This window comes from Tenrec ecaudatus, chromosome 12, assembly GCF_050624435.1.
Source record: "Tenrec ecaudatus isolate mTenEca1 chromosome 12, mTenEca1.hap1, whole genome shotgun sequence".
NCBI lineage: Eukaryota > Metazoa > Chordata > Mammalia > Afrosoricida > Tenrecidae > Tenrec > Tenrec ecaudatus.
In genome coordinates, this window is record NC_134541.1 from 16,488,062 (window position 1) to 16,516,004 (window position 27,943).

General features: G+C 61.4%; 2 protein-coding genes across 4 annotated transcripts; one reads left to right on the forward strand and one right to left on the reverse strand.

The window, feature by feature from the left end:
* On the forward strand, positions 1-17,946 carry ZNF335 (zinc finger protein 335). Of its 2 annotated transcripts, none has more exons than XM_075528676.1 (28): positions 1-268; positions 885-1,135; positions 2,610-2,850; positions 3,347-3,424; positions 3,605-3,913; positions 4,010-4,141; positions 4,790-4,936; positions 7,319-7,577; positions 7,671-7,848; positions 8,910-9,022; positions 9,572-9,590; positions 9,687-9,803; positions 9,897-9,973; positions 10,055-10,215; positions 10,839-11,071; positions 11,828-11,921; positions 12,009-12,103; positions 14,091-14,350; positions 15,279-15,393; positions 15,476-15,802; positions 16,386-16,528; positions 16,611-16,753; positions 16,838-16,941; positions 17,024-17,104; positions 17,190-17,273; positions 17,356-17,421; positions 17,498-17,579; positions 17,665-17,946. In XM_075528676.1, the coding sequence occupies exons 2-28, from the start codon at positions 935-937 to the stop codon at positions 17,787-17,789; spliced, it is 3,984 nt and encodes a 1,327-aa protein (XP_075384791.1). In that variant the 5' UTR covers positions 1-268; positions 885-934; the 3' UTR covers positions 17,790-17,946. The 2 variants fall into 2 exon arrangements, with proteins under 2 accessions (XP_075384791.1, XP_075384792.1); XM_075528677.1 differs by having other exon boundaries at positions 17,027-17,104.
* On the reverse strand, positions 17,179-27,943 carry PCIF1 (phosphorylated CTD interacting factor 1). 2 transcript variants are annotated; one of them, XM_075528679.1, is made up of 17 exons: positions 27,489-27,941; positions 25,481-25,650; positions 24,123-24,265; positions 23,803-23,927; positions 22,810-22,947; positions 22,538-22,668; positions 22,303-22,457; positions 21,739-21,886; positions 21,569-21,652; positions 21,337-21,436; positions 20,775-20,937; positions 20,233-20,405; positions 19,997-20,083; positions 19,739-19,923; positions 19,323-19,416; positions 19,060-19,235; positions 17,180-18,954 (listed from the first exon to the last, which is right to left on the reverse strand). In XM_075528679.1, exons 3-17 carry the CDS (start codon positions 24,244-24,246, stop codon positions 18,729-18,731), a joined length of 2,109 nt encoding a protein of 702 aa, XP_075384794.1. In that variant the 5' UTR covers positions 24,247-24,265; positions 25,481-25,650; positions 27,489-27,941; the 3' UTR covers positions 17,180-18,728. The 2 variants fall into 2 exon arrangements, with proteins under 2 accessions (XP_075384793.1, XP_075384794.1); XM_075528678.1 differs by having other exon boundaries at positions 17,179-19,235; positions 27,489-27,943.

Genomic DNA, 27,943 nt, shown 5'->3' on the forward strand with positions numbered 1-27,943 from the left:
GACAGGGACACGGCTCTGGCACCTCCGAGCGGCCCTCTGGCACCCTGGAAAGTGGACTTTCCCCCGGGCAGAGGAGAAAGTAGTTCCGGCACACTCTAGCGCGATGGGTCCCTCCGCGGCGGGGGGAAGAGGATGGCGACCTCGTCGATGCCGGAGTCGGGGAGGAACACGGGTGCGGAAGCGTCGGGTGAGCGTCGGCCAGGAGCAGGGCGTCCCACGGGGCCCTGCCGCGGAGTGGGGCCGCACTGCGGGAGCAGCCGGCAGCGAGGTACCGAGCCGGCGGGGCTGTCCGCACAGGGCCCCGGGGTCCCAGGCCCTTTAGTCGCTCTCGCACTTGCCTGAGCGGAAACCCGGCGCCGCCACAAGATGGCGTCGGGTCGGGAGCGCAGGCAGCGCCGGGGACAGCCCCGAGTCGCCAAGCCCCGGGACCGTCTCTCTCAACCCCCTCCGCCGAGGAACCAGGGGAGGGGGGAGCGAACCACTGACCCGGGGGGCCGGCGGGCTGTACCACCCACCCTGCTCTGGGGGGCCCGGGGGGCGTGCTGAACCGCTGACCCTGAAGCGGGCCAGCAGGACGGACCACAATGCCGGAGCCAAGCGAGGGGAGGGGAGGGGTGAAAGGGGTGGGGGGAGGGGGCGGGCATGGGAAAAGGTGGCGATTACCAACCCTTGACCCCACCCTCCCGGGACCCTGGGCTGGGAAGCACGGTTTCTGGGTCCTGTTTCCCCAGAGTTCCCTTTGGTGGACCCGGGAAAGCCTCGCCCCGTAGGAGCCTCAGTTTTTGCATCTGCGAAATGGGTGCAGGGCTGCTGGTGCAGCCTGCGGTCACCATGGCCAAGGGAGTGGCCCACGTCCACCGTCCCCTGCCACTTCCTCTCTGCAGAGTGAGGGCCGCAGACCCCGCGCCTCTCTACCAGAAGGACCCTGGAGCCGATGGAGGAAAACGAAGTAGAGAGCAGTAGCGACGCGACCCCCGGGCCTGGCCGACCTGAGGAGCCTTCCGAGAGTGGCCTGGGAGTGGGCACCTCCGAAGCCGTATCTGCCGACAGCAGTGACGCCGTGGCCGCCCCGGGACCTGTAGAGGCGGATGACTCGGGCGTGGGGCAAAGCTCCGACCGCGGCAGCAGCTCTCTGGTATGAGCGGGCCAGGTGGCGTGGGGGAGACCCGTCCCCCAGACCCCAGCGTTTGGCAGCTTGAGCCAGTCTACCAGCAAATGTTGGTTAGGTCTGGCTTAGTGAGCACCTCATGTGGCTTTTCTCCTTTCCATTCCATCCTTTGTAAGGTTCTGTTTTACAGCAAAAGAAACTGAGGCCCAGAGGGCAGGCAGAACCAGGAATCCGGTCTAAGCTCTTTTGCCAAATCACTACCTACAGTCCTACCCTGATTGGGGGCGTGAGGGGATGTGCCCTCTCATGCTTCGTATCTGTCAAAAACCAAACTCAAACTCACTGCCTTGAGTGGATGCCGACTCCCAGCGACCCTATACGACAGGATAGAACTGCCCCTGTGATTTCTAAGACTAATCTTTAAGGGAGTAGAAAGCTCCACCTTTCTCCCACAGAGCGACTGGTGGTTTCGAACTCCTGACCTTGCTGGTAGCCACCCCACTGTAACCACGACATCACCAGTACTGCCCCATCTCGGAAAGGGAGCAGGAAGAGCTGCCCCTGGACCACTCGCTGCACTGCCACTCTTGGCAGGCAGTGTCTTTTAAACCGTCTCCTTCTGACTACTACGCCCTCCTCTGTCATCCTGGGCAAGCTCACCAGCCTTTAGATCTGTTTCTTTTTCTGTAAAGCGTGAGTGGTCAAGTAGAGTTTGTGTAAGGATTGAGGGAACCCATCCATGTCTTTAACCGTGGCCGTGAGCTGCAGAGTTGTATTCAGCTATCACTTGAAGGAACTTGAAGTTGATTTCTGACTCACGTGGACGCCTAGAAGGTCAGAGTCGAACTGTGCCCTCAGCTTCTCAAGAGCTGGTTTGAAGTGGCTTGCCAGGCCTTCTACCCAAGGTGCTGTTGGTAGACAAGACCCTCCATTCGGTTAGTCGCCGAGCATGTTAACTGCCTGTACCGCCCAAGGACTCCCCTCTAAAACAGGGAGGAGAAGGTCCCTATCGCTGGATAGAAGTCCACGGACAATGCCGGGGTCCCCACTTTGGGAGCTTGGGATTCATTCATTCAGCCCTGTGCCCGCCTGGGCTGGGTCCCTTGTGGAGGGGATGTGATAGGCCAGGACACTGCAGCACTGGAGGACGAACTTGAACTTAGAGGCAGGCTGGGTTGGCTAGAAGAGCTGGCTGAGTGGTGGGGTGATGAGTTGGCTTTAGGGTGATAAGAGGCGTGTTCCCAGGTAGTGGGACCCAGTGAAAAGTGGGTTGGGAAAACAGAAAAGGCTCTGCTCTTTCTCTGGGAGGGAGGCTCTTAGCAGATAGCCAACCCAGGACTTGTTGGGGCGTGGGGGGGCGTTCACGGGGGGGTGCGCTCTGTGATTGGAGGGCTTCACCCACTGGTCCCAAGTGGTTGCTGAGTGCCTGGCCGCTCTGAGCCAAAGCATCCACCCAGTGGACCTGAATGACTGACCTCCCCCCCATCAATTCCCTTGCCAGGAGGAAGTATCAGAGAGCAGCTCAAGCACAGACCCCCTGCCCCATGGCTACCTCCCAGACTCGTCCTCTGTGTCCCGCAGTCCAGTGATGGGGGTGACGGGTGGCCCCCCAACCCTGGTGCACTCCAGTGTACTCCCAGACCCCGCCCTGCTGGTATCTGACTGCACCGCTTCGTCCTCGGACCTGGGCTCAGCTATCGACAAGATCATTGAGTCCACCATCGGGCCTGACCTTATCCAGAGTGAGTCCAGCAGGGCTGGCTGCTTGCAACCCCCTCGCCTCCCCCCTACAACCCCCCCAACGTGGTGACCTCAGATACATAGCCTTCGACCTCTGCATGCATGAAATGAGGGTGGCGCCCCGATTGGCATTGGGTTTGCTGAGACGGGCAGTGAAGGAAGTTCTCAGCCCAGTGGCTGGCTCATAGGAAGCACTCAGTAAATCCCCCAAACAAGTCTAGGCCCCCTGTCCTGCACACTCGACCCCAGGAGCTCATCACATCCTTCCAGTAACTCCACGGGGTACAAGCTGTCAGCCACTTGTCCAATGAGAAAGCTGAGGCACAAAGGACTTAAAATAGCTTACTGTCCCCAGCCAGCAACGCGTGGTGTTGGGCCATGAGCTCAGACACGTCCCTTGGCTAGTGTGCCACCCTCAAGCCTCCTACCAGCCGTCAGGGTGAGGGGTGCTGGGGTGGGGGTGGGAACTCTGCAACTGGGGTCCTCCCTGTCTCCCAGGCTGCATCACGGTGACCAGCGCTGAGGATGGCGGGGCCGAGACCACGCGCTTCCTCATCCTGCAGGGCCCAGACGATGGTAAGACCCTGGGCACCAGCTCACTGTGTGAGCTTGGCATGGTCTCTGCTGCTCTGCACTTCAGTTTCCCCACTGGCAGCTAGTCTGGTGGGGGGCCAGGTTCCAGGATGATCTCTGGGTCTGCTTGTGACCAACCCTGCCATCCGCTTCCCTCCTGCTGCTCTCCTCCCCTACCCGCAGGAGCTCCCCTGGCATCACCAATGTCCAGTTCCACCCTGGCCCACAGCCTGGCAGCCATTGAGGCACTGGCTGACGGTCCCACATCCACCTCCACGTGCCTGGAACCACCAGAGGTGACACAGGATGGGCCCAGCTCCCCAGGGGTGCAGCCGCTGGCAGGCCCTGGCACGGAGGAGCCAGACCTGCAGAGCCTGGAGGCCATGATGGAGGTGGTGGTGGTGCAGCAGTTCAAGTGCAAGGTGTGCCGGTACCGGAGTAGCACCAAGACCACGCTGCTGCGCCACATGTGGGAGCGGCACTTCCGGCCAGGTACGTCCATAGCCACTCCTGCATGGGGGTGAGACTGGGGTGGAGGGGGCTCCAGGGGCTCCAGGGGTTATAGGGCAGACTCTCTTACCTTCGCAGCGGCAGTCAGTAAGAAAACCCGTATGCGGAAGTGGGGTACCTCAGCCAAGGCCCAGGAGCAGGAGGGGCCTGAGGAGGAGGAGGAGGAGGAGGATGACATCGTGGACGCTGGGGCCATTGACGATCTAGAGGGTAGGCACCAGGACTCCCCAAGCCTACCACCCCACCTTTGTCCCCGTGCTCAAACCCTCACTTGCAGCTGGCTGGCCTCTGTGTAAGACTGAGGAGCCCGTGCTCTGCGACCGCGACCTCTGCGGCTGGGCAGGCCGTGCACTGAGAAAGCCCCACATCTGTCCAGTGGAAAGGCGCCCTTCTAGCTTTTATGGTGTTCCCCAGAGTATAAAGAAATGAGCTTAATTCTAATCATGTATTTCACTGTATTGAAAATGCAGTTTCTGTGTGCCATCGTGAAAGCCAGTGGTTAAAACCAAAATCATTTTGTTGCTACACTAAGTCTGTAAAATCCGCATGTGTGGCGTTGAAGGCCCATACCAAGTGCCCAGTGCTCAAGGGGCATTGGCAGCATGGTTAGAGTTCACAGAGGTGACTGTTTGTGACAGCTGTTGTCCAGTAGTGGTTTGAGGAAGGGGAGGCTTTTTAAAATGCTTGTCAGGGCACTGTGTGAGCAAGCAGTAGGTTCCAGGAACACTGCAGAGACTCGCAGTCAGCCCAGAGGGCTTCCTGGAGGAGGCATCGTGGCTGGGCTGAAGGAACAGGGGACTGGGCGAGGGGTCAGGACTGAAAGCTCCTGATGCCACCTCTTCTTGGCAACCTCCCCAGAGGACAGTGACTACAATCCAGCTGAGGATGAGCCCCGAGGCCGGCAGCTGCGGCCCCCACGCCCGACCCCCAGCACCCCAAGACCTCGAAGGAAACCTGGCCGGCCCCGGAAGCTGCCTCGCTTAGAAACCTCAGACTTCCCAGATGGTAAGACTTGTTCAGAGGCGAGGCTGGTGGGTGGGTGGGTGGGGGTCGCAGGGGAGGTCCCAGTGAAAGTGTGGCACGGCTGCCGGGCTCAGACCAGAGTGGCCTCTTGGAGGGGAAAGGCCTGAGCAAGCTGCCTTGGAAGGGAGACCTCAGCTTCGTGGTGAGGCCCTCTAGTGGCAGCTCCGGCCCCCTCTATCTACTGGAGGTGACCACAGCGGTTACGTTTTGTTTGGAGGATTAAATGCTGTATGCAAGAAAGCATCTGGCACAGTTCCGAGGGAGACAGGCCTGGCCATCTGCTCCCCTAAGGATCAGGCCTAGAAAACACTGGGCAGTCCACTGCCCTAGGAGGCCCGGAGGAGTCCAAGGGACCTGTTGAAAACGGCTTGGTCAACATGGTCAAAGAAGAAAAGGAAGTTAGGAGAGTCGATAGCTCAAGTAGAGGAAGATTCAATTTAAAACAAAATAAAACTCAGTGGACGTTTTGGAGTCACAGTTTACTGGAGGACGCAGTAGTCGGTCCCAGGTGACAGGAAGGGATCAGCGGACTTGAACGCAGGTCCAGAGAGAGAAGCCAGGCAGAGGAACAGGGTGAAAACCAGTGAAGAAGCCCAGAGCAGGGGCCGAGGGCTGTGATGACGGCAGGCGTGGCAATATGGGAGTCCTAGCGGTGAGCAGATGGAAGCAAGCGGCAGGGATGACGCTTGAAGAAATATTGGGCCGGGTGCCGTACATTTGCTTGAGCGGCTTACGTGCCCATCCACAAGCTCCACCCTGGCACCCTCTGCTCAAAAGCTGAGACGCCAAGGGCTTTGGAAAGCCACAGGAGAAAACAGACCAGTTGTGTGTAAGGGACTGTCAGCCGCACTAAGCACTGGCTGCTCAACGGAACCATGGTCAGCAGGAGACCCTGGGGGCACATGCAGAGGGGTGACAGGAGAAAAATGTCCATCAGGAATATCCTATCCAGCAAAAACCATCGTCCAAAAAGGACGGTGAAAGCAAGGCGTTCACAGATGAGCCAAGGAACGAGAGCCTTTGCAGCCAGAGAGACCTGCGCAACAAGGTTTTGGTTCTGAAGAGCGGCAGGTGCGCAGGGAGGGGTCGGGCTCTGGTGAACGCGCGTTTGAAAGACAGTGAATGGTAGCCCTCTCCCTGGAGGCCACTCGGAGGGGGTCATTTTTATTCTTTAGTCTTTTTTTTCAATAGCATTTTGGCGTGATGTATCTGAGGATGTGTAAGACCGCTGGTGAGCTGGCCACAGTGGCTGTACCTAGCAGGGTGTGGGAGGCTGGCACAGGACCGGGCAGCGTGGTGTGCTGTGGTGCGTGTGGTCGCTCTGGGCCCGCCCGACAGTGCCTGACAGAAAAGATCTGTATGGGCAAGCTCACGGAATCGAAGCTCGGCAGTTGTCACCACTGAACACATGTGCATGACCACGCCCGGTGATGAACACCATTTGGAGCCACCACTGTATTGGGAGCATCGGTAGGCTCCTGGTAGCGTTCTCCCTTTCCAAGAGGAAACCTGGGTGTGACGCACTGCCCGCGCCCTCGTGGATGACGGCCATGGATGAAGGCAGGTTGCTCAGAGGCCCAGGAGTTTCCAGTTGGTCCTCCAGGGAGCTCTGGGGCTGGGAAGGCCTGTAGAGCAGTCCTAAGCCAGGGGAACTTGGTATCCCTGCATCTGCCTTTGCCACCTGGGGCAACCCTGGCCAGTGAGGAGACTCGGGTTCGAGTCTGAGGACTCAAACATAAGGTTACCTGTGAGGATGACACAGGACAAGACAGCGTTTGGTGTTGTACTACACAGTCTGGATTGGAACCAACTTGACCCTGTGTCGGGCAGGGTTCTCTAGAGAAACAAGACCAGGACACTCTGATTTTATATGTATATGTACATATATCTCAGGATAAGTTCACATAGCTCAGCTTGCATCTAACCACTCACCTAACAGTTGGTAGTCCAAACCTACTGGGTAGCAACATGGAAGAAAGGCCTGGCCGTCTTCTGCTGTCAAGGTGCCGTTCTAACGCACCGGTCGTGAGTCCGAACCAACTCAACGGCACAGCATACGGGTCCAACTTCAGTTGGTTGGAAGTCGATATGTCGACACTTCACCTTCCCTCCGGCTATAAATTAGAAACACCCCCCAGAAAGTTCTGTTACCTCCCAGTCACCGTGGTTCTGTGAGGTCAGTAGTGTGGCCATGCCAGCCCCCAGGACAGAGACGAAATCCTGACAGGAGGCCTGGCCCCTACTGTGACTCGGGGTCGGGCAGGGGGTGGGGTGGTGGCATTCAGCCAAGGCCTGGTGTGTGATGCCATCAGCACCCTGTGACTGCTGAGGCTGTGGCGGCTGCTCACCAGTGTGTTGTGGCAGGTGTGGAAGGAGAGCCTCTGGTGAGTTCCCAGAGCAGCCAGAGTCCCGTGGAGTGTCAGGACCAGGACCCCGAAGTTCCCAGCTCCTCCCGCCCAGGACGGCAGGCAGCCCTGGGCAGGACCAGGAGGGCACCCAAGGAGCCCGCCATCAGCCAGTCGGATGCCGAGAATGCAGCTCCCTCTGGCCAGGATCTGCCAGACCCCCCACCCCGCCGCCGGGGCCGGCCCTCCAGGCGCTTCCTTGGCAAGAAATACCGAAAGTAGGTGGAGGCAGCTGTGGGCTGGGGACTTCCTGGGGGCGGGTGCAGCTTCTCAGGACGCCCAGCCCAGCCCTGCCTCCCCTCCTGGCGCAGGTACTACTACAAGTCTCCTAAACCCCTGCTGAGACCCTTCCTGTGCCGCATCTGCGGCTCCCGCTTCCTGTCGCATGAGGACCTGCGCTTCCACGTCAGCTCCCACGTGGCCGGCGACCCCCAGCTCTTCAAGTGCCTGCAGTGCAGCTACCGTGCCCGCCGCTGGTCCTCGCTCAAGGTGGGGCTGGAGGCGGCTGGTGGGCCCCCTTGGTCATCCTGGTCACTGCTGCCTAGAGGGCCGCCACGGGAGCTCTGCGGGGCTTGCAGTGGGCAGTGGCCCTGCCTTTCATGTGGTGGAGCTGCCCATTGTGACCACCAGTTGGCTGAGTTCTCCAGCAGGTGGCAGTAATGTGTCTCAAGAACCAAACGACCTTTAAAAGTACAGGGTAGAACTGCCTTGGGTTTCCCAGCCTGTAACTCGTTAGGGGGCTCAGCGCCTCACCTTTCTCCTGCATAAGGGCTGGCGTATTCGAACTGCTGACCTTGTGATTAGCAGCCCAATGTGTAACCCACTGTGCTACCAGGCCACCTGTTCCACGACAGGGCCTCCTTTTTCTCATGAGTCCAAAGGTCCTGTGGAGGCCTATGGCAACCCAGGCCAGTCTTATCCCTTACTTGCTGACCCCAGGCCCTGCACGCATGCTCTCTTGTCACCCTCTCAGTAACAAGGTGGAGCCCTGAGGCTCGGACGTCCCACTGACTCCCCGGGGACCTATGGCTCAGCTCTGCAGAGGGACTGATGAGCTGGCTGTTCCTCCTCCTCCTCAGCCTTCTTCAGGATCCCTGGGTGGGGTCAACAGTGAACTGAAAGGTTGGAGGTTTGCGGCCACCCAGAGGCACCGCAGAAGAAAGGCCTAGCGATCCCCCCATAAATCAGCCTCTGGAGCCTTGTGGCACACAGTTCTGTGGCCCTACAAGCTCCACTGACCACCAGTTAGCTCTCCTGCTCTAGCATCCCCTTATAGGCTAGGACCTTGTGACCTGAGAGGCTTGGCCCCAAGCCTGGACACCCACCTGGTCACCCACTGTGGGACCTGGGATGCCACTTCACCCTGCGCCTCCGTTTTTTCCCATCTAGCATGGGGTAGGCCAGCTCATCTTCTGGCCTGGTGGCAGAGGGCCTGTCCTCTGGCCCTTCTTGGTTCTGGGAGCTGTCAGCACAGCAACCCCAGGCACCAGGGGCAGGGTCCACATGGGTCTGAGCCCCGCTGTGTTGTGTTGTCCTCCCTCCTCCCTCAGGAGCACATGTTCAACCATGTGGGCAGCAAACCCTACAAGTGTGAAGAGTGCAGCTACGCCAGCGTCTACAGGAAGGATGTCATCCGGCACGCAGCCGTGCACAGCCGCGACCGGTCAGTGGGGTGGGCAGGGTGGGGAAGTGGAGGCCCAGGGGCCACTCAGCAGAGAAGCCCAGGCTCTTGTCCGTTGCCAGCTTTGGTTGCTCTCGTGTGGGATGGAGACCGTCACGTGTCTGCAGGGGCTCGCTGTGTGAACTGAGCCAGCCCACGCTCCGGAGCGCGAGGTGCTGAGAGCAAACATGCGGGGCTGGGCAACTCCAGACTTCCTTTGGGGCCTAGTGCTAGGTCACACAGATTACCATTACAGCTTCAGGGAGGCGTTAGCCTTGCTCCTGTGGGGAGAGGTAGGCACAGGTGGATCTGGGGCCCCAGTAAGGGTCCAGCAGCCAGGTGGAGCCTGGTTCCGCAGCCCTTTCCCGCAGGACTTCTGGCTCCGAGAGAGGGTTGGGGCTGTGTGCAGTGGGTGCTCCCTGTGTACCTCAGAGGGACCCCAGCAGGAAGGGGGCTTTGGTGAGAAGTAGGGAAACCCAGCTGCAGCTGGGGCGGGGGCTGTGGCGTGGGCATGAGGACTTGGTGTCTAACTCCTGTGGTACTCTCCCCCAGGAAGAAGAAGCCAGATCCGGTGAGTTGGGGCCCTGCCTGGGAAGGGCTGCAGGGTGGGGGACCAGAGAAGGAGGTGCAGTCTCACTCTCCCTCTGGCCCCCCGGTCCCTTCTCAGACCCCGAAGCTGAGCTCTTTCCCGTGCCCTGTGTGTGGTCGAGTCTACCCCGTGCAGAAAAGGCTCACGCAGCACATGAAGACACACAGCACTGAGAAGCCCCACATGTGTGACAAGGTGGGTGGGAGCTGAGGGCAGGGCCCGCACCCCAGGAACCTCCCTGAGGGAGCCCACCACCTCAAACACCACCACCGCCCCCAACCTCTGCAGTGCGGGAAGTCCTTTAAGAAGCGCTACACCTTCAAGATGCATCTGCTGACACACATCCAGGCTGTGGACAACCTCAGGTACGTCCCTCGTGAGCCCCCAGGACCAGAGTGCCCCATCGCGCCCTCAGTGCTGAGCTTCGCGCCCCCAACTGCCTCCAGGTTCAAGTGCGAGTTCTGTGAGTTCCTGTGTGACGACAAGAAGGCACTGCTGAACCACCAACTGTCCCACGTCAGTGACAGGCCCTTCAAATGCAGCTTCTGCTGCTACCGCACCTCCCGGGAGGACTTCCTGCTGTCCCACGTGGCTATCAAGCACACAGGTGGGCGACCGGGCCCCGCCAGCCCCGCCCCCAGATCAGAGGCTGCGCTTCCTGCTGAGCAGCCAGCCAAGGGCTTCAGCTTGACCACAGACTCTGGGTGACTGTAGGGTAGGCCCTGGCCTTCTCTGAGCCTCAGTTTCTTTAGCTGTGAAACCAGGGACAGGTCAGAAGCAAGTGGTTAGGAAAGCTCGTTCCATCTGTCCTGGGCATGGCCACAGATGGCTCTGGGGTCGGCGCCTGGTGTGGGGGGCCCGGGGGTGGAGTAGCCCTGTGCTTGGCTACTGATGGGAGTTTCCTCGGTGTTGGCACTGTTCCTGTAGCAGGCACCCGGGGAGACTGGGAAAGGGAGCCCAGCAGGCAGTGGCCAACTCCTGGCAAGCACAGCGTGGTGCGCGGGGGCATCGTGTCCGATGGCCTTGAAGACAGGCAGTCGCAGGCAGGCATGAGTGCCCAGGGCCAGTCTGATTCATTCCAGAACAGACTCGTGGGCTCATTGGCACCTCACGCCGCAGTGGGAGTGAACCGGGCGGCCAGGGCCGTGAGGTTCGGGTGGCACTCTGGGGAGTGGGGCTGGGCCAGTCCTGGCAGGGCGTGTGCCAGCATCCCCCCACGTGTGCCCACAGGCGCCAAGCCCTTCTCCTGTGAGTACTGCCACTTCAGCACTCGGCACAAGAAGAACCTGCGCCTGCATGTGCGCTGCCGCCACGCCAACAGCTTCGAGGAGTGGGGGCTGCGGCACCCCGAGGACCCCCCCTCCCGCCGCCGCCCCTTCTTCTCTCTGCAGCAGATCCAGGAGCTGAAGCAGCAGCACACCTCGCCCCCCTCCCCGTCCTCCGGCCCCTCGGGAAGCTCCGAGGTAAGCTGGGCTAAGGAGGCAGCTACTTAGAGAAAGAAGGGGCTCGGGGCCTGGGCCCTGAGGACTGCGTGCGGCCCCTCACCACGCCCTGCCTCCAGCCCTGCCTCTTCCGGCTGCGGTACACATCAGATGAGCTAGCCTGTGGGAGGCGAGTGCAGGCCCCGGGGGAGGGAACCAACGCCAGCTCAGGGTCGGGGTGGCTTTCTGGTTTTAGAAAGAGACCGGAATTACCAGTGGCGTGTTAAGGCCGCAGCTTGTTTTTCGTCCGATCAAAAAACACCAAGATCTCCAGTCGGTCAGAGCAGGCCCCAAGCTCCCCCTCTGCTTCGTAACAAAGACCCCAAGCCTCTTCCTCCTGAACTCTGCCCAAAGCTCCTAACTTTACCTAACTACGGGGAGGGCAGCGCTGGGCAATGTGGTCTTATAGTCAGGTCTGTTGTCTCCTTGAAAGACGGGGCAGATGCCCCAGGGAGACAGCAAAGGGGGAGGTCTGCCCCCCCCCATGCACTCTGGCTCTGGCTTGAAGCGCTGGAAGAACACAGGCGCTGGAGCCGGGCAGTCTTGGGTCTGAGTCCCAGCCCTGCCACTTCCCAGCTGCGGGCCTTGGGCAGGTAGGTCCCTTCAGCTCCCTGAGCCTGGTAAATAGCACGGCAGGTGGTGATGACGAAATAAGCCTCCAGATGTAAGGTGGCTGGCACATGGGGGGGGGGGGCTGCATCAGTGACAGACCTCAGTCACTTTCTCCACACCCCGCAGAACCCCCCGGAAGCAACAGCCTTCCAGTCATCGGAAACCCCCTCGCTGCTCTGCCCTGACACCCTGGGCGGCACCACCATCATCTACCAGCAAGGTGAGTGCACAGGGGTGCTGAAGGCTGAAGAGGGGAGGGGACAGTTGTCTGGCCCTTCTTAAAAGCCTCGCCTTCCCCTGCCCCAAGGAGCTGAGGTGTCCACGGCGATGGCTACACAGACGGCCTTGGATCTGCTGCTGAACATGAGCGCCCAGCGGGAGCTGGGGGCCACTGCCCTACAGGTGAGGGCCGGGCCCCACCGCCATAAGTATCCCTACCCAGAGGCTCAGTTAGTGGGGAGACACCCCCTGGGGTGCAGGGGAGGGACAGGTGGACTAGGGTGCCCGGGCAAGTAAGTGCTCCTACTCCCTGGGCTGTGTGCTTCAGGCTGTGTTTCTCCTAGCTCAGGGCCATCTTGCGGCCAGACCTACCCCCCAGAGCATGAACTCGCTTCCTGCCTCAGGGACTCGTACAGCCTGAGGAGCCCCAGGGCTTGTTGCTCAGGACAGTTCTCTGGGAGGCCAGTGGAGTTCAGGGTCTCGGCTCCCTGCAGTTGTCTCACACTGCCCCTGCCTCCCACCATCCATCTGTGTTCTTCAGTGGGCTTCACGCTTGACACTGATCTTCTCTCCACCGGAACTGTTCTTTGGGGTGTACAGGGAGGGAGTGGGTCTGACCTCATTCGTCTTCAAAAAACCAGCCAGTGCCGCACAGCCCAGTGCCTTCAGCCCCTCCGGAGGGCTGCAGTGCCCCCTGCAGCCTAGGCTGGTTTCCCGCCTTCTAGAATCTTTGGGCCTGCGCTGTTACTCGACCCGCTGTGCCGGTGTACTGCTGCAAGCTGTCCTCTGTTACTGGTGGTGGAACAGCAGCTTCTTTAGAAACGACAACAAACCAGGAAGGCTGGGTCCAGGTGGCAGGAGACTGATGTTTCGCCCCACACCCGCAGGCTCACCAGCTTGTCTCCAGAGTGATGCCCCCATGCAGAAGAAGGCAGCTGTGAGCAGCCGCGCGTGCTCAGCGGGCCCTGGTTTACACGGCCCCTCCAGCACCCTCGGGCACTCTGCAGCGTCTGTGCGGAGATGTTCGCTGGGAGGGCTGGTTGTGTCTAGTTTATCACTAGCTCAAGCTGTGCATCAGGGCCTGTCTCTTTCCAAGGGCTTAAATGCTGGTTGTTGGTAGGAAGGAAAGCTCGCTGGAAGCAGGAGCGAGGCTACAGGAGAGCCCATTTGCCAGGGCAGGTGTGTAATGCTGGTCAGAAGTTGGTTTCCCATCTCTTTTTAAGATACCCACCTGCCAAAAACACCCTGCACGGTCTTCATTTGTGATGGCGTGGTGATGAACTAGGAAGCACACCCTTCTGTGTAATCGGAGGCCTCTCTTTCTTTTCTGAATTACCCGCGTCTTGTGCCTGTGGTTCTTGTTGCCACCAAGAGCCCTTTGTATGTGAAGGAGCCACAGTCTCCACCACTGTTCTCGAGAACTGCCCTTCTCACTCTGAGCCTTCGATGACGTCTGCCTGCACTGGTTCTCCATGTGCTTGCTCAGGCGACTTGTGTCAGGCTGAGACCCTCTGGCCAAGTACAAGCTCCTAAAGGCTCATCGTCCTGCTCTCCTCGAAGAGCCTTCCTGGTTTTGCTCGGACGCCCAGGCTCTTGTTCCACTGGGTTCACTTTCGTGTTCTGAATGATGTAGGGACTACCTCAGGGCCTCCTAACTTTAGCACTACTAACATTCGGAGCCAAATAGCTCTTCCTTTGGGGAGTTACACTGGCCTGCAGTGTAGGATATTGAGCCTCTGAAGGGGAGGGCACTGATGGAGCAGTGGGTATGTGCTGGGCTGCTCACTGCAAGGTCAGCAGTTCAAACCCACTAGTCACTCCAAGGGAGAAAGGTGAGGCTCTCTACTCCTGTAAAGAGTTGGTCTGCTCCATCCTACGAGTTGGCATTGACTCAGTAGCAATGAGTTTGGCTTTTTGGTGGCCTCTGAACACCAGTTGCCGGCAGCACCTGCAATGTAACCACCAGCGTGTCTCCAGACATTGCGTCCTGGGGGCAAAAGCACTCCATCCTGTGCTTGCTGGGTCTCCTTCCAGTGGGTTAAGGCCTGGAGAGCGTGTGCCGCGCAGAGAGCGCCGGGGCTCTGGCTTGGGCACTGAGGTGGTTGCAACTCTTCACCTCTGGCTCTACCTGCTGATGCTTTTTTTCTGTTTCCTGCGGATGCCTTTGCAGGTGGCTGTGGTAAAGTCTGGTGATGTGGGTGCAGAGTTCGCGCCCTCTGGTGGGCAGCCCTCCCCAGAGGGGGCCGCTCCGCAAGTGGTGACCCTGCACATGGCAGAGCCAGCAAGCAGTGTGGCAGCCGAGAGCCAGCTAGGCCCCCCTGACCTACGGCAGATCACCCTGGCGCCGGGGCCATTTGGCGGGGCTGGCTACAGTGTCATCACAGCACCCCCCATGGAGGAAGGGACATCAGCTCCGGGCACACCCTACAGGTAAGATCTTTGGCTGCAAGACTGGGGAGGAGGGTCCCATGAGGGCCAAGCCCAGGTGACAGGAGGCAGGTCCCTGAGAATTAGGAAGCAACGGAGCGTCGGTGGGGCTGGCTGCACTGCCTGTCAGGAGCCCCTTTCCTGCCCTCACCTCACAGGGCGGGTCCAGGAGCCCGTTTCAGCAGCGAGGCTCGGCGAGGCTCAGTGACGAGCTCCTCCGTCAGTCAGTCTGTGACGGCACAGGCTGCTGTGTGTGAGGTGCAGCCTTCTCCCCTTGTCCCCATCCTGTCCCCACACCTACCTCCTCCCAGGCCATGCACCTCTGAGGCAGAAAGGCCTACGCGTTGACGAGCTGTAGGGGGCTGGGAGTTGGGATCCCTGCTGTGCCCAGAGCCACCCCCACAGCACTGGGCCTCTCCCTGTCCCCTGCTTAGACCCGACCACCACCCCCCCACCTGTTCCTGTTGGGCAGACCGCAGGGCTCTTGGCTTCACCTCCCACGCCCCCTTAAAGGTGGAATTTGCCCTTTTGAGCAGAACTGTATGTTGGACAGGGAGCCCTTGCAGGACACTAATCACTCAGCTGTGGGCGAAGAGGTTCATACCCCCCACCCTCTGGGAGCAAGCCCTGGGAGCTTGCTTCTGTAACGCTCGCCCATCAGGAGACCCAGTAGGGCAACTGTCCTTTGGTGTCCCATGGTCGCTATGAGTTAAAGTGGGCTTGGTGGCCCCAACAGCAACATCAGCTGGGCATCGATGACGGTTGACGGTGCAGGGTCAGCAACAGGCAGAGCCAGGACCCCAGGCAGGCCCTTCCGACTTCTGGTCCCTCTGCGTTGGCGCTCACTTGGGTGATGACAGATTAGGGGGTCGGAGACCCCTGTGGGCCTCCATCATCTACCCGAAATCTACTGTTGCTCTCCTGCCCACAGTGAGGAGCCCTCCGGGGAGGCCGCCCAGGCTGTGGTGGTGAGTGAGGAGGCCCTGAAAGACGCTGGCACCCACTACATCATGGCGGCCGATGGCTCCCAGCTGCACCAAATTGAAGTAAGACCTCACCCTCAGCAGGGGCCGGCTCCTGCCTCACCTTCACCCTGGCCCAAGCCTCATCCTCCCCATGTCTCAACAGCTGACTGCTGATGGATCCATCTCCTTCCCGAGCCCCGAAACCCTGGCCTCGGGGACCAAGTGGCCTGTGCTGCAGTGTGGGGGGCTGCCCAGAGATGGCCTTGAGCCCCCGTCCCCAGCCAAGACCCACCAAGGTGGGGGCCTGCAGGCCTCTTCCTCCCCACCGCCCACCACAGCTGCTCCATGGAAGAAATTTTCCTGCAAGATCTGTGCCGAGGCCTTCACCGGCCGAGCGGAGATGGAGAGTCACAAGCGGGCCCACGTCGGGCTCAGGGCCTTTAAGTGCCGCTACTGCCCCTTCAGTGCCTGCCAGTGGCCCGAAGTTCGGGTAGGTGATCCCCCAGCTGTCACTCACAGGCCACTTAACTGTGTAGCAAACCTTTATTGTGCATACCCTCCAGCCAGGCTGTCACGAGATCCCGGCTCAAGGGCACTTGCTCCCTGTCCCGTACGTAGACAGACCAGATAGAACAGGACTAATGCCAGACCATGTCCGTGAGGACAAAGTGCACAAACGGAGCAGAGTCATGGGGTGTGGGGGGGGCTCACGCAGGGTGAGGTGGAGCTTGGCCAGCCGACGGAAGGCACAGAGGTGGAGTTATCTGGAGCTCTGAGGGCAGGGGTGCACGGTCAAGGGCAGCAATGGGGCCAAGACGGAGAAGGTAAATGAGGGATGGGCTTGCCTCCGCCCACGGCCTCCCAGGTGTCAGACGCAGCCTGCACCTGGCCATGGTGGCTCAGGTGGGCAACCTCCAGCCTCCGAGATGCTAGTGTCAGGCCCGTGGGGGTCCTCCCACCCAGCCCTTGCAATAGGGGGTGAGCAGGGACAGGACTGTTGGGGGGCCGAGTGCTGCGACTCCTCCGCGTGGGCACAGGCAGTGTGGGAGCTGAGGTTGCCTCTGCCGCCGCAGGCCCACATGGTGCAGCACTCAAGCCTGCGCCCCCACCAGTGCAACCAGTGCAGCTTCGCCTCCAAGAACAAGAAGGACTTGCGGCGGCACATGCTGACCCACACCAATGAGAAGCCTTTTGAGTGCCACCTCTGTGGGCAGCGGTGAGGTGGCTCCCGGGGGGGGGGGGCAGGCGGCAGGGCTCGGGGGCTGAGCGGGGGCTGAGCCTCTCATGCCCGCCCCTAGCTTCAACCGCAACGGGCACCTCAAGTTCCACATCCAGCGGCTGCACAATCCTGAAGGGAAAAAGCTGGGGGCGCCTCCAGCGCAGACACCCAACCAGACCATCATCATCAACAGCGACGACGAGACACTGGCCTCCTTGCACAGTGAGCTTGCCTGCAGGTCACAGGGTTGCTTGGGGTGGCCCTCGCCCTTCTGGGCCCTGGGCAAGCGTCTTTCTCCCTGTCTAGCGGCCCTCCAGTCCACGCATGGGGTCCTGGGCCCAGAGCGGCTGCAGCAGGCACTGGCCCCAGAGCACATCATTGTGGCCCAGGAGCAGACAGTGAGCAACCAGGTGAGGGGCCGGACCCAGGGAGGGGCCGGGGGTGGGCATGGGCCAAGGGGCAAGGTAGAGCTCCAGTCCGCTTTGGCTCCAGCAGGAGGAGGCCACCTACATCCAGGAGATCACAACTGCAGATGGCCAGACGGTGCAGCACCTTGTGACCTCCGACAACCAAGTAAGCAGCTGCCCAGCCCCCCTGCCTCCCCCTCTCCCCCCACATTGACACAGCTTGACCCCTCTGGCCTCGCCATGCCCCTCAGGTACAGTACATCATCTCCCAGGACGGAGTCCAGCACCTGCTCCCCCAGGAGTATGTCGTGGTCCCTGAGGGTCACCACATACAGGTGAGCCAGGCCTGGGGTCAAGGTGGAGCCAGAGGGGCGCTGCAGTTTCCCCTCCTGGCATCACCAGCAGGCTCCTCTCCAGTTACAGGATGGCCAGATCACACACATCCAGTACGAGCAGGGTGCTCCGCTCCTTCAGGAGTCCCAGGTAGGGCTTGTGGGACCTGGAGCGGGCTGGGGCCTGGGGTCGGCCTGCTGAGCTGTCTCATCCCTACTCCCTACAGATCCAGTATGTGCCCCTGTCGCCGGGCCAGCAGCTTGTCACCCAGGCTCAGCTGGAGGCTGCAGCACACTCGGCCGTCACAGGTATGGCGCAATCGAGTGGGTGCCGTGGGGCCAGACCCTAGGCTCTGGCTCACATTTGCGCCCCCCCTCCCCGCCACCTTGGCAGCGGTGGCTGATGCCGCCATGGCCCAAGCCCAGGGCCTGCTGAGCTCGGAGGCGGCCCCAGAACACATCCAGCAGCTGCAGCACCAGGGCATCGAGTATGACGTCATTACGCTGGCAGATGAATGACCCAGAACCCAACACCAACCAGCTACATGACCAGCCTAGTGTGTGCAGGGACCTCCAAGACATCAGGTGCTGGGCCATCAGCGTCCTGTCACTCAGGAGCCAGACCTGTGCTACACGGGGTGAGGGTGGCCAAGGGCCCCAAGCGGACTTGCCAGGAGGGGGCGGGGGGGGGGGGGTAGCCTGCGGGCAGGCTTGGAGAGAACTTTTATTTTCATTTGGATGCACCCTTTGGCCCTCAGTCTCAATAAAAGGGACCAGAGTCCAGCCCTGGCCGGCTTGCTTTGTCCACTTGCTGCTATAGCCTGGAGCCCAGGCAGGCCCTGGGAAGTGGTGGAAGGCGGAGCCTGGGAACTGCCCGAGTAGCTGGTGTGTGCCCTCTGTGGTTTCCCTGCCACTGTGAGTACAGCTGTCTGCCAGCCAGGGCAGTGCCATGTGCTGGCTGCGCCTGCGAGCGTGCTGTGCAGGGCATCAGATGTGGTTTGGGACTGGGCGCGGCCTCCAGCCCGTCATGCAGGGGTGGGTGCAGGCCCAGGTGGGGTGTGAGGCTGGAAGGTGGGTGATAAAGGCCCTGTGCTCAGTAGGGTGGTGAAGGGCTGGTCCCCATTCCTCAGCCTTCTCTGCCCTCAAGACCCTCACGAGCTCTTGGGAGGGTTTCTGTATTTCATTTTACAAATGAACAAGGTGCCAGCCACGGGAAGGCTGGGGCGGGATGGGAGGCATGGACCTATTTACAGGATCTTGGAGTGAGTTCAAGGTGTGGCATTGGGGACGGGGCAGGGAGGGAGCCCTGGCAGAGCCATCTCTTCCTATGACGTTCGCTGGCAGTCTGACCTGCCGCCCTCCCCCCTCAGGAGGAGGGTCCTGGGGTCTGCTTAGCCCCCTAGGAGCCCAAGTCACAGCAGTCCATCAGGCCCTGGGCCCACCTCCCTGCACGGTGTGCTAAGTGGGGTGAGCCTCTCGGCTGGGGCCCTGCTCTCGGCTGCTCAAGTCCTTGTCCTCCGAGGACGATGCTGACGAGCCGGAGCCGTGGCCGCGGCTGGACTGCCGGTACGCGACACTCAGCTCCTGGAGCCGCTCAGGCGTTGGCCCCCACTTGGCAAAGCCCGGCTCGTTCTGCAGGAAGAGCACCACCGTGTTGTAGACGGACTTGTAATGCATCTCCTCCCTGGGATGGTGAAGGACAGCACTTAGGGCGGGCCGCAGGCCGCCCACCCTCTGCTCAGGGCCAGCCCTGGGCCCCACCCCCCAGAGGCCTCCCCTGGGCACCCACTTCTTGCAGACGTGCTGGGAGCCACTGCGGTACTCATGCTCGAAAGCAGGCAGGACCAGCTGGTGGCGCTTGAAGCGGCTCTGCTCCATGCGGGTGAGCGCTGGTGTCGGGGGTTCCCGCCACTCAGGGATGTACACGATGAAGGACAGGGGCTCCAGGGAGCTCTCCAGCAGTTTCTGGGGGTGGGGGGCAGGGTGGGTGTCGGGGGCTGCTCTTGGCACAGCTGGCAACCCAGCCAGCTCCCTGGCAGCAGCTTCACTCACCTCAAAATGAGAGACTGTGGCGTCCATGAGCTCCTCACAGAAGGGCGGGTTGGCCTCGAAGGAGCCGCTCAGTGGGGAGAAGTCCAGGCAGGGCCTGGGGACAGAGGAGGGCAGCCAGCCCCTCACAACACTGCTGAGGAAGCTGCAAGCCCCCTGCCGGGGATATGGCAGGGTGGTCTCCCCGAGTGGGTGAGACAGTTCAGGGACCAGCTGCGAGTGAGCTAGAGGAGAGCCAGCTCTGCCCCATGGACTCCCCGGCCCCCCTCACACCTGCTCCCCCCAAGCCGAGGCGCCCCTAGTGCGTACGGAGTGAATTCCCCAAGGGGCACAGGCACCAGGTTGGGCAGAGACTACCCAGGCTAGACTGGGCAGAGCACTATACTGCTGGCCGACGGGGCTCCGCTCCCCAGACTCACCCACGGGAGCCAAAGTAGCCATCTGTGTCCGGGAAGGCAGAGCAGTACTGGCGGAAGTAGCAGTTGAGGGGTGAGGCGAAGCACTCAAAGCTGACGCCGAAGAGCCGGTGGAGGGCCTCGAAGACGTGCACCGGCAGTGCACCCTGCAGGCCTGTCCCCTCGTAAAGCCCCACGCCGAACATCATCTGCCGGGGGAGGAACAGTCAGCGAGTACCCAGCTCTCTTCACCTCCCTTTCCCTTTTCCTCGAGGCCCGTACCTGGTACCGGCGGAGGAGACACCAGACTCGGGGCAGGAACCTCTCAAAGGCAGAGTCATCGATGCAGCTATAGCGATACAGGAGCCACTGGGGACAGGGGGGAGGAGGTGTTGCCAGTGGCCCCCCCGCTCTCCAGTACTAGTCTCTTGCTGAGATCTAGGCAGACCCCTGGGGCCCCCCCCCACTTGTCCATCAGTTAAGAGTGCTTCTCCCATGGGTGGGGACTTGATGCTTACCAGCTTGCTGAAGTAGTTGCGGCTGACCTTGACCATCTCGCCCTTGTACCGCAGGCAGACCATGTGGCTCTCCATATGCATCTCCACATTGGGCAGGGGGGGTGCGGACACGGCCAGCCGCACCGGGTAGCAGTACACTAAGCGGGGCTCCACCTCGGGGGCCTCCACCACCTCTGTAGGCAGGGACAGCAGTGAGGTGAGAGCTGGTCCTTCCCACCCACGGCCGTGGCCCAGCAAGGAAAGCGAGCAAAAGGTCCGAGAAACACCCAGGCCCTCGGCGCGGCATCCATCCATCTGCCTGCCAAGTGCCAGGTAGGACCCACTGTGCCATCCAGGCACCCAGTGGCTGGGGCTTATGGGTCCCACCGCCTGGTGGGTGTACCCCAAGGACATGGGGGGGCCACACTGTAGCTTCCTCGGGGCATATTACATCTCCCCCTGCCAAAGCCCCTCTCCTGGTGCTAGGGGAGTGGGCTCCCCATACCTGCCCGAGGCCCAGCTTCACTGTGCCTTCCCTGGGGACGGAGGAGGCCGGGCCCTACCCGAAATGCTGTTCTCCTTGAGGATGGCAAGGTGCTTCTCACGGACCCGCCTGGCGTACTCCAGGGAGATGTGGTAGATCTTACTGCAGATGCCCTCCACGGAGTCCTTGGCCGCTGCCAAGACGTGGGGGCCGCACTGCCTCCGCAGGTGCTCCAGACGGTCCTGGGGGAGAGCTGCTGGTCAGGGGGCGCTGAGGGACAGGCTCTGCTGCTCACCAGTGGTGTTCCTTGGACAGAGCCCCAGACTTGTTTGAGCCTCGTCCCTCTACCGTCAGGGACAGGGATCTGTCACAGGGCAGAGTGACCGTTCCGCTCACTCCCTCCCCGGCCCCGGCCCCCTGTGCAACTTTGGAAAACAGTGCCTGGCACAGCCCCAAGTGCTGAGGGAGGCATGGCGACCAGGCGTCCTTGCTCACTGCAGCTTGGGAGTGACCTGGGTGTGTAGCTTTGGTGAATGGTGCGGGAGCCTGGTGAGTGGCTGACAGTTCCTGTGACTGCTGAGCACGCCCTGGCCCCAGCCCTCCGAGGGCCACATGCACGGTGCCTCTGGCTGGGCCCTCACCATGTAGTCCTCCTTGGAGGCCGAGTGGTCCTTCCGCAGCCAGCTGAAGGTGTCCTCCACGTTCCACTTGACCACCTTCCTGCTGTCAGGGGACGCACTCCTGGCAGTGAGAGGAAGAAAGGGGGCTGTGGTGACAGCCACCCTCATTTGACTCCACCTTGGGAGCGGGACAGGTGGCCTCCAACCCCCATCCCCATCACAGGCCTATCTCGCTGGGGGCAGAGGGCCAAACCTGGACTCAATGAGCCGCCGGGCTGCCTCTGCATATTTGAAGAGCAGGCGCTTGGCTTCCTCCCGAAACTTGATCCGGGATAGCCTGAAGGCAGGGTGTCGACGTTAAGGCCCAGAAGGGACTGGCCCGGGAGCCAGGTTGTCCAGGCCCTCCCCAGCCAAGGGCTGTACCTGATGGGGATGTCATTCATAATTTCTCTAAACATGGATGGCGACACGACCGGCTCGCAGTCGCTGGGCAGCAGGGGGTCCGAGCCTTTGTCCACCACCTTGCGCTCCAGCATCCAGCGGTTGAAGGATTCCCGGGGAGGTTCAATGCCTGCGAGATGGAGACTGCCTGGTTAAGGAGTGGCACCTGGCCTGGCACGCGGGGGTGGGGGGGCATGCAGAAGTCTGCGTCTAGGCCGACTCGGGCTGGTTTCAAAATGTGCTGAGTGTTACACACGGTTCAGTGGGGTGGGGTCCCACGTTCCCAGCACCGTAGCAGGCCTGTTGACTAATTCTAACCAATAAAAACTGCCCATGACTGAGCCGGTGTCCCTCCCCCCTGCCCCCCTCCCCCCACAACCACCCCGGGAGTTGGAGGCCTGCAGATTGATGGGAGCACCCAAATGGGCATGGTGGAGACATCCCCCCTGCAGCTGGGGCAGCCGTTGCTCTCACCCCCCCCCCCATGCTTCACAGCTGAGGAGACTAGTGCAACCAGGGCTCTGGGGCTGGTGTGTGCTCGCTCACCCTCTCTCTGCTGGCACAGCTCCCGATAGTGCTGCCGGAGCTTCAGGATGAGCTGGGAGCGGAGCAGCTCCACCTCGGGGTGAGGGGGCAGCACCTCCGAGGGCCCCCGGTGCTTGATGACGGCATTGGTCTGGATGTCCAGGTCCCAGTACACCCTTGGGACACAGACAGGCGCAATGAGGAAAAGGGGGAGCACCCGGCCCACCACCACCCGTGATGGGGCCCCAAGCCTCACTCGGTGGGCCGCAGGAGGGCTGCCTGCTGTTTGTCTTCAGGAGATGCCCCCCAAATCTTCAGTGTTGGGGTTCCTGGCACACTGGGGGAGCTGGGCACTGATGGCCCCGTAGGTGTCACGGGGATTTCGATCTGGAGAGAGAACCCCAGTGGCGTTGGGTTGGGCAGGTGGGCAGCAGCTCTAGCAGTCGGGCCCTGGGCCCCCCGCCTGAGCAGCAAGCCGCTGCCTGCCTGAGCTGAGGCCCATCGCCTGGTGCTGAGGCGGCCACTCACCTTGGGCTTCTTCACGCCATTGCCGCGGGGCTGCTCGTCCGAGAGCTGCCGCTTTCGGGGCTTGTTCTCAGCCGGGGGGGTTTCCACCAAGCTCGTGTCTTGGGGTAATGGGGTCGCATTCAGCCCCAAAGGGTCCGACTAGTGGAGGGAGACCAGCAGAGTTGCAACGGGGACAGTTCCTTAAGACTCCTGCTCCCCTCGCCCCTGCTCAGTGGAGGGGCAGGCACGACATGGAGCGGGGGACTGGGACACCACTCCTCACTGGCTGTGAGACCACTCTGTCAAGCTGTGCAGCCTCTTCCCTCGCCTCCCAGAAGAGCCTGCGGAACCCAGCCCCCTCTCCGAGGGGCATTCAGTGAGCACTGCAGTGCCTGAATGACTGCACACCGAGCCGGCTCGGGCTCGGGGCTCGCTCTGTGTGAAGCCTGTTCCCTTAAGAACTAGAACGAAAGGTAACGTTCAAGCAGCACCTGACGGTCAGCACAAGACCCTCCAGATGGACATTTCTCCATTGCTTGTGTCCACACTTAGACATGTGGCCCTGGAGGCCCATCAAGGTGCAAGGTGTGTGAGACCCTGGGTCAGTTACTTCTTGCCTCCAGTTCTCCACTTGGCTTGCCCAAGCCAAGGACCCCGAAGCCAGAGCGCAGGCCCGTCTTCCCGCCCTTTCACGCCTTTACCTCGCTAGGCTGCCTACCACTAACTCCAGGCAGCGTTTCTGGCCCAAGCCAGCCTCTCCAAAAAGACCCCACACCCACCCTGAGGTGCGAGGGCCTTGATGTTCCTGTGGTTGCTGTCCAGTCCACAGAACACGGCTAACTCACGCAGGACCGTGACTGGCACCGGCACAGTGCCCTTGCACCATTGTTATCCACACCAGTCTGCTGACTGGTCAGTTTCCCATTAGGGTATAAGGACAGGGACTGGGCCTAATGGCCACTCCGGGTCCATCACGGGGGGCCGCACGGAGACCCGCCCCAGGTTGGCACTCACGATCACGTCATGCTGGCCCAGCACGGGCATCTCCCACAAGGACTGGTTGGTGAAGCGGTTGAAATAGTAGGGCCGGTTCTCCCTCCTGCTCCAGCACTTCTCCCAGCCAGCATGTACCAGCTCCTCTGCAAACAAGCGCAGTGCCCGCCAGGCTCAGGGCTGCTTCCAGGTGCCCCTGCCCCCACCACCCCCTTGACCCCTGCCAGGCTCAGGGCTGCTCCCAGGTGCCCCTGCCCCCACCACCCCTTTGCCCCCCTGCCAGGCTCAGGGCTGCTCCCAGGTGCCCCTGCCCCCACAACCCCCTTGCCCCCATCCAGTACCTGGGAGGTCCTGCACCAGGCGAACAGGCTTTGGAGAACAGGGCTGGCTCTGATTGGAGGTGCTCGGGGAGTGACTCAGCAAGGACGCCTCCTCCCGGGGGCTGCCATGATTCTCATTGGCCATCTCAGCACCCACACGGGACCTGCCGCAGAGAACGGAAGGTTGTCAGGGCCAGTTATGGAGGGGACCAGATGTGTTCCCACCAGCTGATCACAGCCCAGTGGGGACCCCAGTGACCACCCTCAGGGGGAGGCTCCCAATCCTGGCTGGAGATGGCCACCTTAGTGCCACAGGAGGAGCTGAGGGCTGGGGCCTCATCCTTAGGAGTCCAGTTCTTTGCTGGGCTGGCCCCCTGCTCTTCCAGGAAGCCTTTCATGACTCCTGTTCTGGGAGGTCAGGGCCCTTCTTGAGGGCCTCTTAGCCCTCTATCAACTGGGCTTGTTCCCAACAAAGGGTCAGGAACCCCTTGGCTATGCTGGGCACTGCAGCTCTCCAGCACACCAGGCACCGGGTCCGACTGGAGCTCCGTTTACCTTTGCAAATCTTTCCAAAGCATGTGGAATGGCAAGCAGGACAGGAGGCAGCTGGCCTTGAGATAGGATTCCTCCCAGAAGGAATGGTCACTCCGCCCCTTCCCTGCCACCAAGTGGAACCACGAGAGGGAGTGATGCACGAATGGGGCCCATTCTCCACTGCTGGGCACCCGCTGTACACGAGGGTGTGTACACCCAGTGGGATCCTTCATAATCCCCGGGGAAAATTTACCTGCAGCCCCTGCAAGGTCTCCTTGGGGTCTGCATTCCCTGCCACCCCCACCCATAGCACACCCACACTTGCGTCAGTGCCAAAGTGTGTCCCTGCTCCAAGGGAGCCAGATGAGGCGGGGCTGGTGCCACTAACACTGTTCTCAAGTGTGTCACAACGCCCAGAGAAACCAAACGTTCACCCACAAAAAGACTACGAAGGCAAGTTTAGACATCAAATATCTTTGCTTGCTGAAACTTTTATCAACTTAGTGAGGTCACGTTATCACTCGCTGGTCAGAAGTTCTGATTGGCTGTTGATGACATAGGAAGCGTTGGGACAGTGACTTTATTTACACTCAGATATGGATGTCAGTTGTTAATTTGGAAAGGGGTATATGAACGGCTACTTTTGTAGGTACAGTCTGGCAGACAAAACGACGGTGGCAACAGGACGTGTCTGCAGCCCAGGGGCCGTGGAGACGGAAAGCTCTGGAATCACCAAGGGGAGAAAGGCCGTGAGCGCCTCGGTCTCTGGGGAGGGAATCCCGGTGCCTTGGAGGCTGAGCCCATGGATTTCAAGGCTGAACGAGGCCCCTCTCTCTCTCTCTCACCCTCTGGGGTCTGCAATGCTAGCATGAGAGGGTTTTCTTCTCAAGCCGAATGGACCCCCGTCCCGGGGTCCCAGAGGCAGAAGGGAGGCCTGTGGGAAGGCTCAGCACAGGTGACTGGGCTGGTCAGCAGAGGGCTGGACAGGGGCCCCGTGGACTCCTTGTGTCAGCAGCTGGAGAGCAAACAGAAGGAGAGAGTTACAGGCATGTGAAATGGCACGGGGCTGGATAACAGCAAGAGGAGCAAGGGTCCAAGTGGGGAGCCCCCAGGATGCACCACAAACACACCGTTCAAGCTGTCCGCCCAACAAGGACTCCCAGGGATGGGTAGCCTTAGAAGCCTGCCCTGGATGGGATGCTCTGCTGGCGCCACCGTTAAAAACGCATCGTTTCCTAATAAACAGCCCCACATTCTCATCGTACGCTCACTGCCGTCAGTCATTCTGACTCAGTGCCATGCTCCAGGGCAGGGTGGAATACCCCGTCAGTTTGAGGCTAGAGGGAGCAGAAAGCCTTCCTCCCCACAGAAGAGCAGCCCAAGGAATAGCCCTGCCACCTGGGCTCCTCCCATGATGCACTAGGTGCCCGGGCTTTTACACCCAGTCCGGCCAACCAAAGGCCCTCGTTCTGTGCGGTCGACACGAACGCACAGACCACATGCGACAAGGGTCCAGTGGCGCGTGGGCTCCCCAGCCTGCCACCTTCATGGGGGCAGATCACCGAGAGAACACCCAACCACATTGGAAGGTTCGGGGACCCTGACTGTACAGCCAAAGCACCGTAACCCCACGAAAGGCACACGTAATCAAATCGTGGTTGTAAGTACAAACAGAAAACATGCAAATAGATCTTGATCATCTTTATTTAAAAGCATCAGCGCCCCTTCCCCAAGAAAAAGTCCGTGATAAAGATGTCCCAGGAGGCTTAGGATGGGGGCAAACGGGGTGGGGTGGGGTAATGCAGCACCTCCTCCAGGGCGCTGCGGGCCACACTCGCTTGGGGATTTAGGGATTGTGAGGCCACCCCTGTCTTGCGACAGAAAGGCGGGAGAGGAGGCACGCACGCGGGACGTGTATTTAAAACACACACAGCGCTAGGGCGGGGCGATGGGACGCTTTATTCTTTTCACTTCACATTGGTTGAAGACTTTAAAAAAGAAAAGCATTTAGGATTTGTTTTCCCAAATCCCCGGGTGGCGGAGGTGAAGCAGGTCTGTGGCTGAAGTACCAGCTCTGGGGCGAATCGAGTTCCGACCCTTGGCCGCTCTCCGGCTTAGAAAGCTCCTGGGTCTGTATGCGCAGAAGTGGCACTTCCTACACTGGGGGGGAGCAACTGCTAAGACAACGCACGCGTTCACTCATCGGTGGCTTCCCTACCCCCACGCATACCGCGGTCGGAACGGCGCGGAGCGGCTTAAGGATAAGCAACTGTAGCTGCGCAACGCGGAGAACCCTCCAGAAGGAAGAGCGTCCAGTTCCGGGATTGGACGAGGATGGGGCGGGAGCGCCTCAGGAGTCCACCAATCACAGCCCGCCAGCCCCGCCGGGAGGCGTGGCAGGGCCAGCAAAGCGCGCAGGCGCAGGGGCACGCGCCAGAGGGAGGGGCCAGCTGGGGCGCGCGTGCCCCTTCCCCTCCCCCCAAGCGCTACCGGGGGCGGGCTGCTGGGGCGCGCGCGCGCCGGCCCCTCTCCCGGGCTCCGCCCCCCGCCCCGCCGCGCGCGCCCGCCCCCGGGCTCAGGCGACTCGGAGTCGGAGCCCAACACAAAGGCGGTGGCGGCGGCTGCAGCGGAGGGGCCGCAGAGGCCGCTCCGCCTGCCCTCCAGGCCCACCTTCCTAACCCAGGCCGCCGGCCCAGCCGCCTACTCGCAGGCCTAAGATGGCGGCGGCAACAGAGACGGGGCGAGCGGCAGCCCCGAGCGGAGAGCGCCGGAGGGGCCGCCGCTTCCCAGCATCGGACCCCCCCGGACTCTGGCGCGGCTCGCGACGGGACCATGGCTTCCTGGGACCCTTACCTGCCCGGAGCGGACTCGAGGGGACGCGACTACACGTTCTGCTCGACCGCCCGTTTTGCCGCCTCCGCCTCGCCCTCCCCAGTGCCGCCGCCGCCATTTTGTGTCCCGGCCCGGGACTCCGCGCTGCGCATGCGCTGGTCCCGCCTCTGAGGGGTCTCGCCTCGGCCGCGCCGCCATCTTGAGTGTGGCAAGCCCGGCCGGCTCCAGGGCCCCTGCTTGCTTCCCGCCCCCTTCCCTTTCTCCCATTCTTCTCTGCGACCCCCCGCGGCTCGGGGCGGGAGGGAAACCGCTCCGCCTGCCGCGGGCTGAGAAAGGCGGGAGCACACCGCCACCCCCTGCCTCAGTTTCCCCGCCAGCACACGCGAGGGGGCGGTGGGCAGGCAGGGTCGGACTGAGTGTGCGCGCCAGGGGGCGCGGGGCTGCTGCAGCGCTCGTCGGGGGCTCCGAGGCCGCCG